The 13,267-nt window shown below is 44.5% G+C and overlaps 1 protein-coding gene across 2 annotated transcripts in view; it reads left to right on the top strand.

The window, feature by feature from the left end:
* The window catches only part of TNFAIP8 (TNF alpha induced protein 8), a 117,077-nt gene that overhangs the window by 53,484 nt on the left and 50,326 nt on the right, over positions 1 to 13,267 (top strand). Inside the window, exon 1 of one of the 2 annotated variants that reach the window (XM_037029023.1) lies at positions 938 to 1,321. The exons of the other annotated variant lie outside the window; for it this stretch is intronic. Coding sequence (XP_036884918.1) covers positions 1,309 to 1,321 — 13 coding nt within the window. The 5' untranslated portion in view covers positions 938 to 1,308. Of the gene's footprint in view, positions 1 to 937; positions 1,322 to 13,267 lie in introns of those variants that run through there. 2 annotated transcript variants of the gene reach the window in all.

The following is a 13,267-nucleotide window of genomic DNA, read 5'->3' as shown; positions in this document are numbered from 1 at the left end:
GCAATTCTCTGAGGTAGATGGGGTTATTCCCATTTATAGAGAATAAAATTGCCGGGAGATGTAAAGTAACTTACAAGCCCACAAAACCAGGAAGTGGCACCACTGGCTGGTCAGCCAGGCCTGCTAGACCCCAGAGCACTTGACGATTGCGTTTCACTTGCTATCTTTTTTTCTCTCTTTTTTTTGCTGAGTACCTGTTAGACTCAAGACAAAGCATTATTGCTTCAAGAGCATAAAAATAAAGTCAGGAAACTTAGCAGGTAGTAGAAGATAGATAGATAAGTCACCAAAAATAATACAAGGACCCCTGTGATTAGGTAACACCCAGAAAGTGTTACCAAGAAAGCACCACTGATCCCCTGGGGATCCGCAGAAAGAGGCTGCGTGGAGGTGGTGCCCTTGAAGTGCGCCAGGTAGGACTGGCGGAGTCTCAGCGGGGTGGTGAGAGGGGGAAGACTTGTGGGTGGTGCTGGCTGTCGAAGCACCAGTAAATAAATAAGCTTCTGAAGGACCATTAGTGTATATGCACACATCTGTGTATTCCTATGCACATACTGTGTGTATCTGGATATAGTCATGTGCATGTTTTTAATAAAAACCTTATATTCTCTTCAAAAGCAAAAAACCAATGATTTTAAGTAGTAACGTTGCCCAAACTCTTTCTCTAGTTTTCCAGAGAACGAGAACACCTCCAAGCAGTACTTAACTATGAATAGATGTTCATGTTTATACTGGCCGGGTAGGAATGAGGTGTTTTTTCATTTTCTTTTTTCCAAACACCTATGATTGGTGCTGCTCCCTTTTTTAAAGTATGCGCTCCTCTTTTCTAGCGTGTCGAAACATTAGACTTCCTGTTTCTGCTTGATTTTGAACATATCTCCTGTTCGCCTCTCACAGAGGATCCCCGTGTTTCTGTGTAGCCATAGTTTACAGGTAGCAAGTGCAGGCAGCAACCAGTCCATCCCCACTGGGATGTGGAGACCTCTCTGGGTTCAAAATTAAAGGCTGCCTAGTGCATTCCACTGCAGGTGACGAAACCCAGCTCCCAGTATAACAAGCAAGACAACTTTCAAAGTGACTGTTGTTGACAAGTGTCTCTGTGCATTTATTTGGAAAGCTCCTGGCAGATTTTTCAAAAGGACAGTATAGATTCTTTTGAATTATTCTCAAGAAGGACTGACTCTTCCTGAAGGTGACACAGATGCCAGATGCCATAGAGAACCTACCAGCGAGGGTGGCCGTGCATTCTCCTCCCATCTGTGTGACCTGCCAAGACTCTGACGCTGTCCTGATCGACACAGGGAGAAAATGCTGAAACTAGGTGAGTTAAAGCTGCCCTCAGACTAACCTGGGTGTAAGGTCCACCTTGGAACCCGGCGGAAGGTTCAGATGGCTAAGTAACCTGGTGTTGCTGTCTACGAGGGAATGACTTCTGGTCGAGGCTCTAAAGTGGTTGAGTTCAACAAATCACGGCTTTTCTTTCACTGTGAGTCTGGGTGTGGAGAACTGGTGTTGAGCTAAGGGAGGTTTGACTACTGTGGTTGAAAAAACAGCATCTAAATTTGCATGTAGACAGTTTCATTTGTAGACAAATGAAGGTTTGAAGTGTTTCAGAAATGGGGCTCCGAAAAGATTGGTTAGCTTCTTCACTTAAATTTTCTTGTTTTTACGATTTCCATGAAGTTTATCGACTCTAAGACATCTCTGGCTCCCAGTGGTCTGGTAGTGGCAGCGACACCAGGGGACAGCCTGCCAACGCACCATGTTTATTTCTGTCCCCCCAGTGTGTAGGTGTCTGTCAGAACATCCCTGCTACCACTCCCTCTAACAGCCAATAAGCAATTTTGTACTTTTAAAATACACCTTCCTTATTTTCAGCCTATTTAATGCTTCTACAAGTAGACTTAATTTTATTTTTAAGGTAAATTGGAAAAGTTTTTGAGCATTGAAATGAAGAGAGAATTTTGGAGTCCTTAAATTTTTATTTATATGTACACAATTTTTTTCAAGTTTATATATCATTTTTGTTGAGATTTATTTCGAATTTTTCTGCTCAGAAAACTTTCTGGAGCCCAACTTGAATGCTAGGGAGGAACTAAAAAATTGGAAGACATAGGTGGGTGTTAATATAGGTAGTTTCTTGGCTCATTAATTGGCAGCTTGACGGCTAATGCGATTTCCTAGAGCCACGACTGCTTCTGCTGCATGGGATGTGGTCCGCGGCACATCGTTTATGTCCAATGTACATTTGCCTACCAGATGCCCAGAGCTGTGCGCGTGATTCTCTGTCAGCTCTCTTCGTGTGTATGTATATAGGCACATTCTCTCCGGTATATAAAAGTGGTTATACATCTGTGACTATATTTCATGGCATATAGAAAGTTGGGGTCAGAGCCAGGTTTGGTTGGGAAGGTTTCGTGGAAGAAGTGAGTTTTGGGTAGAGTTCCAAAGGGAGGGTAAGTAACATACTTTGGCAGAAAGAAGAGCATATATAACTTTTCCAAGGCTGGAGTGATTAAGGCAAACACACTCTGAGTAGGCATGAACCATTTAAAGCCCATTATAAATTACTGGTTGAAAAGAGCCAGGCTAAAGGTGAAGAGGCAAGGGGACACACGTAGAAGGAGGGTGGGGGGGTGTGGGAGCTCCTCTTTTCTGTGTTGCTGGTAAATGTCACCCTTGGATAGCAGCACCCTGACCCTGTTGCCATCTAGTGTAACTGGCCCAAATGCATGTGGGAGCCTCACCCACCTCTTCTCACTTCAGGCTGAATTAATAGTGCGGTATCTTGGTGGTAGGGAAGCTTAGATGAAGAATTAGACAAAGGAAACAGATGTGACTGTGTTCTCCAAAATGACATTAATTTTTTCTTAGGGGAAAAGTAGGGGTGAATATAATATATATTTAAATATATATTATAGAATAATATGTTTATCAAATATAAAGAATTCCCCGTAGAAATGTATTTATCAAACATTAGGAGTTTCCTATAGACAACCTTTGGAGGCCGTGGCATTGCTGAGAGTGCAGGGTGTCCGTGGCCCTTCGGCACAGGGCATGGAGCGCGCAGGAAGTTCTGCAGCAGAGTGGAAGCATATCACATCTGGCTCTGGGCTGGCTTGTTGTTTCATGTGGTTGTGGAGTCCATACTGGGACAGTGGTGGAGGAGGGCCCGTGACCATAGATGTCACAGCCTGCAGACCTCACAGCCAGGAGAAACTGTAAAGAGCTGTGCTCGCCGTCCCTTCCACCCACCCATGCACGCATCCACTCACCAAAACTTACTGAATTCCTGGCCTCTTCCTGGTACCAGGGAAACACCAGTGAACAAAGCAGGTAGAAGTTCCTGCCCTTGGAGAGTCAACCTTCCAGATAATAAGAAAAACAAATAAGCAAAACATCCAGACATAGAGCAGGGGAAACTAGATGAGTGGAAAACGAAGCGAAGTATTTGTGGTAGGTACAGCTGTTAAAACACAGTGATAAGCCTTTTCCTTTGGCTCACTTTTCCAGCCACCTCAGGCCTTTGTCTGGCACCTACATCCTTGATTGTTCTTTTTGATCCATTCTGGATTTAAAAATAAATAAATATGAAAAGCAATATACAGTGGTACTCTGTACTCGTCAGCTTCCGAGCTCGTCAGACCTGGTGCTTGTCGCATTTTGATGAGAAAGAATGTATCAGCACTGGGCGTTTGCTTGCCACTCACTGCACGTGCTAGAACTTGTACGAGTCATGACCCCTCTCCACAAGAGGAAGTGTTTTCTCAATCGTCACTTGCTTGCCACTCATAGGAATGAATTAATGATGAGTTCTGAGGTACCACTGTACACATAGGGATAGATTGATTGATTGGTATAGACAGAGTACATGGGATACTGTTAAGTGATAAGGAGGGAAAAATTTTTTTTAAGTTGAAACCGGGAATGAGGATTGTTGTGAGTTTGGGTAGGCAGGGAGGATTTGCAACTGTGCGTCCTCACTCAGAATGTGATATTAGACTCACATGGAAGATATGAAGAAGCCAGACCTGTGACTACTCTGGGGAAGAACATTCTGGGAAGAAGGCAAACAGATGCAGAGGCCCTGAGGTGGGAAGGGGCGTGGTATCCCAGAAAAGGCCAAGGGACTGATAACAGTTAGGGAGAGGAGCCAGACAGATGGTGAGGAACCAGAACAGGGAGCGCCTTGTGGGCAGTTATAATGAATTTGACTTTTACTGGGTGAGAGATGAGAAGCCATTTGGTCTAGTTTAATATACCCATTTTATAAATTAAATGTAGGACACAGCAATCAAGTCAGGTGTCCGTGGTTATTCAGCATCACAGTACCAGAGCTGGGATGAGAACCCGCCTCTGACCCAGCATTCTGCCCACCACCCTGCGTGCGTGGATGGGACGCGCAACCACGTGCAGGCCCAGATTTCCAAGTGCAGTGGTTCTAGAGAAAGCCGAGGGCTGTGGGCTCCCCAGCAGTGGTTTCAGCCTGGTTCCTTTTGGTTGTTCCCCCAGAGTGTGCTACCCACCTATAGAGGGCCCACAGCAAACACAGGACAGGATCAGAGCTCTTATCTCAGAGGAGCCCTCTGCCAAATGTTGCCTTCCTTCATTTTTGCATGGAGATGAATCATTTTGGTTTCCCAAGAATTATAATCTTATAAACCCTAGAATCTACAATCTCATAAAGCCTCCCTGCATTCATATTTTTTTCAGTACTCTCCTGAGGATATGTTTATTGATTTGGGAGAGAGAGAAACAGAAATATGCAATGAGCTACATGCTGTGTGCCTTTGTAAAAGTAGCCCCGAGTGGACTTTGAGCATATCCCAAGGCAAAAAGCTAGCCTGACCCTAATGGACACGTGCTGTCCACCCCCAGCTCCCATCCTCCATCCCCCAAGACAGTGCCCTGTCTCTGCTAGCTACCTAATAAGTTTCTACTATTCACCAAATGGGCCCCTCAGCGCCTTACCACACCCTTGGCTCCTGGGACAAAGCCCAGGGCAAGTCTACTCTGGCTCCTGGCCTGTGGCTCCACATTAGGGCCTAGAGTTTTTACACACCTTTTCCTACCTTACAAGTCTGGCCCTTTCTGCCCCCTGTCAGGAAGGTGGCCACTCCTTTGTGGCAAGGATGTCCCCACACAGGGTCCATCAGGAAGCCCCATCAGGGGTGGTAGGGCAGCACCATGCTGGGAGTGGAGGAGGAAGGCCAGGAACCTGGGGCCCTGTCTGTGCATGGAGCTTTCTCAGCATCCCCACCTGGGCTGTGCTTCCAGTTACTGCTGCCATTGACAGGCAAAACTTGGCCATGTAGGAGAAAGGCTCCCAGACTGTGCTCTGGCCTTTGTTAGTCAGCAAGCTCGAGGAAATGGAAGAGAATGGGCTGGTCATGTGGTAAAGCTGCATTAGAAGTCCTAGTTGGCTGCATAGGATATTGTATCAGTTATGACTTTTATTATGCAAGAAAGAGAAATCCAGTGTAGACTGGCTCATACACAAGAGAATGTTTTATTAGCTTACATAACTAGAGTGAGTTTTGATTTAGCAGTTCAGTGATGTCAAAAATGCATTGTCTTTCCAATCTGCCTTCTGTGCTTGAAGTTCATCCTCAGCTAGCATCTCACACCGTGGTTCAATGTCTGCAGTAATTCTAACTTCATGTCTCCAACACACTGTCCCGAGTGAGAGCAAGAACTGGCTTCTGCTGGCTCTATCACAGGGGGGAGTAACCCTTTCTAGAAGCCCTCAGCAGATTTCTGGTGTCTCACTAACTCAGATAGGGCCACGTGCCCAACCTTAAGCCAGTTTATTGGCTATGGAATGTGCTGTGTTGACTGGCTTGGGCTTGGATTGCCTGAACCAGTCACGACATGGTGAGGGGGGTGGGGTTACTATAACTGAGTTAAAGTGGTCAAGGCTGAACCTGAGAGCTGGGGCGGGGTAGTTCCCTCTCACACAGCACCTTGCTAAGGAAGGGGGTGGAAGTGATGTCAAGTGAGCCGCGATGTCTGCCGCACAGGCTTCCTTTCACTGGGCTTTTTTGCTCTGTGGCTTCTCATTTGGTGACTGGCTATGATATAATACTGTGAGTGGAGCCCTGCATATTAGATTACTACCCCCCACCCAGACAGTGACATGGATGCTATCCAGGAGGCCAAGGACATGGACTGCAGGAACCACAGCACTGCAGATGAGAAGTGGAAATTCTCAGAGGACCGTCAAGTGTCCCCAAGGCACCTCAGACCTGGTCTGGATAGCACTGAACAATGAGAATAAGAACTAGGGAGAATTAATTAGACGCAACCTTCAACCTGTGGTAATTATAAATCCCCACAAAACACTGAAGTCCAATATAACTTTTCTTTTAAAACAGTGTAATAAGACTATATGACCCTGTAAAGGATGCCCTCATCTTTTATAGGTGTGAGTTTAATGGCCATATTTGATTAGTTTATTTTTTTAATTGATATTACCAGGTTTAGGATAATGTAAAGACTTTGGAGTTGTACACAAATAAACAAAATAAGGGCAGTCTATGGGGTTTTATTTCATTTACTTCAGATGGGACTTTTAGGAGAATGTCTAAGGCAGGGGAAGGGACCGGGCACATTCAGAGAGTTCTTGGACAGTGAGAAACATGGTCATGCAAAGGGAACCACCCCTTGGTCATGAATAAGTTGGAGTAGAAGAGACCAAGTTCATCTTTGTAGGTGAAGTTCATGACTGGGTACAGGATTGCAAAATCCACAGCCTTGTCTCAAGCCAGTCAATATTCCTTGCCATGTCTCTGAGGATAATATGTGCACATAAGAGCCCTTTATCATTAGTGGGCTTTGACTGGAACCCTAACCATGACCTGGAGTGAACTAGACTGTCCATGTGCCGGAAATCAAGATCAGAAATGCTGGGCTAGGCTACAAAAGGATGTGGTGCCTAGACGCATGCTGCGTCTCAGGGCAGCTGGTCGCCGAGAGGATACCTCCATAGTGGAGGTCTTGGACATCTAGGTTCTCATCACTGTTAAGACATTTGTGTGACAAAACTTTGAGCTCTTAACTTGCTGGGCCTAGTTTCTCATTCGTGAACAAGTTGAGGGATGAGGAGATTGGATGAGAGGACTTCAACAGCTGTCTTTGAGCACTAGCTTACTGATTGGGTTCTGTGCGGGGTGTGATAGGAAGTGTTATGAAGAACTGAGATGGAGCTGAGGTAGGGAATTAAATCCCCTGGGCCAGGACATAGAGGCAGACGGGTGGTGGCACAGTGTTTGTATTGCATGCTGCAGATGTCTTAAATAGCAACCAAGCGGCTGGATTGGCTGAGTGCCAGGTATGAATTGCTCTGAGTGTTGCTATTTGGCCACTACAGATGCTGTAGTACAACCACAGCTTACTGAATAATAGAGTTGTTTCCTTTGCCAAGCCCAGCTTGGATTGGATGCTGGCTTCCAGGCTTATGTTCTGCGACATCCAGATGTCAGGGATCTTGTGAGATCAGTGTACATGAGGCGAGATTAGAAGGTGACTGTGGCAGATACTTCTGTGAAAAAGCTGTTTCAAAGCCACGGTCACATGGCTTATCCTGTGACCGATGAGCCACACTGGTGCTGTTGGTGCCTCTTGTTAATAATGATCACCGCTGGTACTGCACACTGTGGTGGTTTATCATTTTACATTGGTCCTATTGCTCAATAATCCACTTTATATTCCACTCTGAAACATCTCACACTGGAGCTCTATCTTAGTAGGAGAAAAGTTATTTGTTTGTTTTTAATATCAGTTTATGTAAACCAGTTGTCCCAAACTCAAATGTCTGCAAGAACCAGGCGAGAAATATGAATGTGTAAACAGTGCTCTGTATGATCAATTGGAACTTGAGAGGCCTGTGACCAACTTGCAGAGAACAGGTCCCATCTGAAGGCATTACAGTTAAGGTGAAACACCAAACTTACCTGGCCAAGATAGCTCTGAGAGCTGGATTTCGACCCAAGGTTACCAATTTGTGATTCTTGGGCTGCACAAACCAACTAACTTCAGCCGTCACTGGTATGTTAGTTTAACTTGAGAGATGCCAGATTTTATGGATGTGAGCCTTTTGTAATTTTGTTTTTATATCAGATTTTAGCTTTTACTTTCGATTACAAGACTGACTCGTGTTGGAATACATGGTAAAAACCATAATTTTTACCCACAAATTGGACATACTTCAAATGAAATAATGTCCTCATAAAAATCATTCCTTTGGTTCGTGGCCATTGGAGGCCGAGTCAGTTTAGAGAAGCAGAGATGGAAATCTCAATCAAAGTAGTTCTGAGTACGTCGCATCATTTAAAAAAATGGCATCACTGAAGATAAGGAACTCCAAGCATTTGAAACTTATACTTCTGCCCTGCAAGTTGTCTGCTGAGTATATACACTCCTTATTGCCTCTTCTTGGTATTAACAGGGGTGGGGTTAATGACCCAGGTGGAATCGGGAGTGGCACAAGCTTATGTTCACTGTTTTCCCCAACCTTCCGCCCTCCCTACACTTCCACCTGGGATGCACCATGAGTGAACACCAGTGAATTCATGTATTCTCAGATGTCAGTCACCCAGGGACCCTTGTATTTTTAGAAGAACCTGATGGTAGAACAGAAAATAGGGCAAAGTTTAGCCCAAAGTACCACCTCTCTAATGAGAGTATGTCATGCCAGGAGGATGATTGGAGACTCGGGAGCCTCCCAGGCACCTCACAGATAACACCTCCTGTTTCCCTGATGCAGGTAAGACCTGCTGGACCAGCAGCAGCCACTGAGCGTGGACCGGGGCTTGACTTCATTCTTTTTAATTTACATTATTCAAACTCATATCAGAGCCCACACCAGTTCTTGCAAATGTGTTTTGTAAGAGGTTGATGGCACCCAGCTTCCCCGTGCCTGGTGTTGGCCAGCGGAAGAACTCTGGGAATTTAAATATTCCTTCAGCAAAGTGAGTGGAAGCTGTGCTGAAACTGTGTTCTTTTCGTAGTGCGTTGTCTTCAGAGTGCTCTCAACTTGTTCTCTCAATGAGACTTCATAAACAAATAGTCCGCCAGTCCTTTCTCTCCATCCTTAACACCAGCTTATTCTGCAACCCCTTGCAATTTGGCTTCCGTCACCAGTCAGTCGCACTACTAAATTGTCTTTCTCAAAGCTTTCCAGTGGCCACCTGATCATCATACTTATTGGCCTTTACTGTAGCCTTTCTTTCTGACCAGTTATTCATGTACCTGTGGACTATTACACATGCTACCAGCTCTATCTAGAACCATTCTTCCTTCTTTCCTTCCTCACGTCCTCTTCCTTGGCTAATTCCTGACCCTCAAGTCTTAGCTTAGACATCGCTTTTTTCAGGAAGCTCTCCTTGATGACTCCCTCCCCCAGGTTTGATTCAGGTACTGTCTTATGAGCCTTCATAGCACTCTATACTTTTCTGCTGTCGCACTTACCATTCACACTGTATTTCAATCAGTGTCCTGCCTTCTTTCTCACTGTACTATAGACTCTGAGGACAGGTACCACGGGGGTTTCATCTATACTGTGTGTCTTGTACCTGTGCATGGCAGATGCTCAATGAGTATTTGTAGGATGAAGAAGTACATAAATGAAGATGCCATCTGAGCAGTCACATCTACAGCTTCCCGTGGAGCAGACAGTGAACCCGTTTCCCTCCATCAACCTTCGGTTCTTCCTAGGTCCCTTGGACCTCCAATTAGAAGGTGTAGAAGGGTTGTTAAATACTGTCAGTAAGAAATGGCATCCGGACCTGAGGAAGAAGACAGCTGTCAGGAAATGCTGGCCATTCACATTTAGCCATTTCATGACTAGGGAGTGACTCGTGGCATGGTTTATATTAAACAGTGATGGTATGTGTGATGAAACCAAGAGAGAGGGTGAGTTCTAAGGGATCTGAGTACCAACAGAGTGGCAAACACATTGTTCAGGAGGCCAAGCAAATGGGTGGTGATGATTCTATCACTATTATAGAGGAAGAACTTGAATATATCTGATTGGCAACTGCAGAGGAACAGAGACTAAGGGAGGAACAGGTTAAGTGTTGTGTAGATATAAACTATACAGACGGTACTGGGCTTTCTGGGCTGTGTGAAGAATTTCCAAGGTAATTTAACTATATGCAATTTCACTTTAATGATTTTAGAACCTAATGTCCCTACTGTCACCTCTGAAAACATGATTCTACTCTATTAAGGGTGTTGCATCTGTTCTGTAGATCTATGTAGTGAGACAGGCTTTCTAGAGCATTTAAGAAAAATATGATATCTTGATCTCAGGCATCTTCTTGCCTCTTGAAATTGGGTAGAAATTGTTGATGGACCATAATGACAATGAAAAAGTACAACATTATTAGGCAGGGTTTAGTGAGCAAAAAGTAGGTTCATATCTGTATTACAGAATAGTGTGATTAGCAATAGTTTGTCCAAAAAAAAAAGTATGTTCCATTGCCTTTGTTTAGTGGAGAGGAGATATTTTACATGGTATTTTAGAAATATTTTCCTGAAAAACTGTGAGTTTTTTAGAAGCAGCAGCACCTTCTTAAAGAGCTCGGGTTCTGTGGGCGACTGGTCTGATAGAAGAGGCTCAGCATACACCCGCACTGGTTGTTCTGCTCTGACCTCAGACTCACATGTGTGAAGTGGGCCTCTTTGCCTTCCCTCTTGCCACAGCTGTTCCTTCTCTGGACCTCCCTTTTTAAAATTAGTGTCCAGCTTCCTTTTTCTCCACATCAGCTAGGCTCAGAGCCTTTGTACCTGCTGTGCTATCTGATCTCTCTTACTGCTCTCTATTCCTCTTGGAGCAAATGGCATAGTTGCCTTGAAATACAATTATTTGTGCTCTGCTAAATCAGAGACAACATAATATAGATAAGAATAGCAATGGGATGAGGTCAAAGGACCCACTGTATATGAACTAATCTTAGTTCATGTTCAGTCTGATCTAAGTGACCTTGGGCCCATCACTTAATTTCTCTGAGGATCTGGATCCTCCCCAGAAGCAAATAGAGCCAATGGTACCCAAAAGGCCTTCCTTATGGGCTTGGTATGAGGATCTCTGGCCACGTGTGTGACAGCACCTCCAGAGGTAGAATGTACTGCCTCACTGAGATGTAGTAAAAGCAGAGAGAAGGTCTGCAGTGTGCCTTGCATAATACCTGGCACGTCATAGGCGCTTGATAAGTTATACTTATTCTCACTGGCAGTCTTAAGAGAGCTTAATTCAGACACGTAAATTGTTTGGTTCTCACTGGTTGCTGGTCCAGAATTTGGGGCTATGTCCCACTAGAGTACTTTTGCCTTCTTCCAGTCCAGATAACAGGATTTGGGGGACAACCAAGTGTTGCCTTTTTTACATTCACAGCTTAATTTCATCCATTAAGAAAACATATGACAAAATTAATTATATATTGTACAATGATGGATCCCAAAGTGGCTTTAAAACAGCATATTTTAAACGCAGTAGCCTCTGAGGGGAAGCTTGCTCCTAAGAGGCTTGCTTGAAAGAATGTTTATCGCCTGACAGAAGTTCGTGACTGAGTAAAGATGTGTTTGGAATTCCCATCTGGGATTTATTAGTAGGTACGTATACTCATGTGGCCCAGGACTGGATGTTGGCCCTTGACATAAAGGAAACAAAGCTCCCACTCTGAGGATGGTGAAGCTGCTTACAGTGGGCAGCTGCTACTGGTACCTTGCTGGCCCTGGAAATTCCAAAAACTAATTTTGTTCCCCTTATCTTATTAATGGTGCCGAGGACAACTGTGGTGGGTTTGAGAGGTGGCTGTGATGGAGATGAGTACAGTCCATTAGCTGAAGCCTGGACTTAAGTGGCTCCTACTGGGGTGTTTGCATTTGCTCGGCCCTCTGCTGACGAAGATGTTAAAGGAAGGGCGTCCATTCTGTGCACGTTGTAAAACAGAAGGGTTGCAGCTGTCAGAACTGTTTTCTTCTTGGCTCTTTTTCCTGATGGAGTGTTTTGGTAAACCTGGTAGATTTATGGATTGGTGCAGATGACCAGCATCAGCTTCCCAGATGCACTGCTGTATTTCTTTTCCTGTTTTCTTTCTTTGAAGATAACAGATATTTATATATGCAGATCCTTGTAATGTGCTTTTTGGGTCAGGGAAGACTAAGTTTATCCTTATTTTGTCATAATTCAATATTATGAAATAATTAAATGAGTTATTTAGTTATGTGTTGCCTTCAAACTGACTAGCATGTGTTCTACTCTCTAAAAACATGGGGAAAAGACCCACAAGGTATAATCTTGTGTTTTAAATAGCTTACAAACTGCCTCAGAAGACAACTAGCATCAAACTGATCAACTTGTAGTAGAGTAGATGTTCACTGTGGAAGGATAAGCTCACTACAGGCCTCCATAGGGGAGCTGGGACCTGAGAAAGCTTTGAGAGGGACAGAAGAGTCGACCAGCAGCAGCTGCACTCACAGTGTGGCTGCACAAGGGGTTATGATTCATCATAAGGTTTGTTTCAAGCCATTCCCAATTAATGAAAGCAATTATTAAAATTTCTGAGCATTACTCACTTTTCAAATTGTTCACATCCACGTGCACAGGTGCACATCCTTGGTTTTTCCACCAGAAGCGTCCTTCACACTCCCTCGTATCACCGTTGCCTGCTTTGGGAGAGACAGGCTGGTGCTTCAGCTGGCATCCTCGGTGCATCACCCACAGCCTGGTCATCTCTGCTGCCTATGTGGGTATAGGGACTAGGATGGCCAGTAGCTGTGGTAGGTATGGATTATTACATTTCTAGCCTTGGTGGGCACTTGAACTTTCAACCCATGGTCTCACTTAAAGGAATGTGTGTAGGTGTCTGTCTGGGCCTTCAGGGATAAGGATAGTCCTAGACAGGATGAGGCTAAGGAACCATCCAAGCAGCCCGGTCCTGAAGTAGCTGGAAATATGCAGACTGGAGCAAAGGTTCCCAAATGTTCTTCACTCATGCCTGTCATTTTTTTCAAGTCATTGCAAGGACAAAAGAAATACCCAACAGTTTCATTCATTAAATGCTTAGGTCCAACTTCATAACTAATTATCTACTAATACCTTTGTGACCACGTGAAAAGATAATACAAATTTAAGAGAGAAAAATAATGTTTTCACTTCATTTTTCTCCACAGTCGCTCACTAATGGAATGGGTGCACCCGTTGGGTCTTGCATGTGTTGGTCAGGCTCCAGTCCGGGGACAAGCCACACGGTGATTTGGACAG

This window comes from Sturnira hondurensis, unplaced genomic scaffold, assembly GCF_014824575.4.
Source record: "Sturnira hondurensis isolate 20B ecotype Veracruz unplaced genomic scaffold, ASM1482457v3 Scaffold0001509, whole genome shotgun sequence".
Taxonomy (NCBI): Eukaryota; Metazoa; Chordata; class Mammalia; order Chiroptera; family Phyllostomidae; genus Sturnira; species Sturnira hondurensis.
Note: the sequence above shows the minus strand (reverse complement) of the source record. Positions and strands in the feature narration are given on the sequence as shown.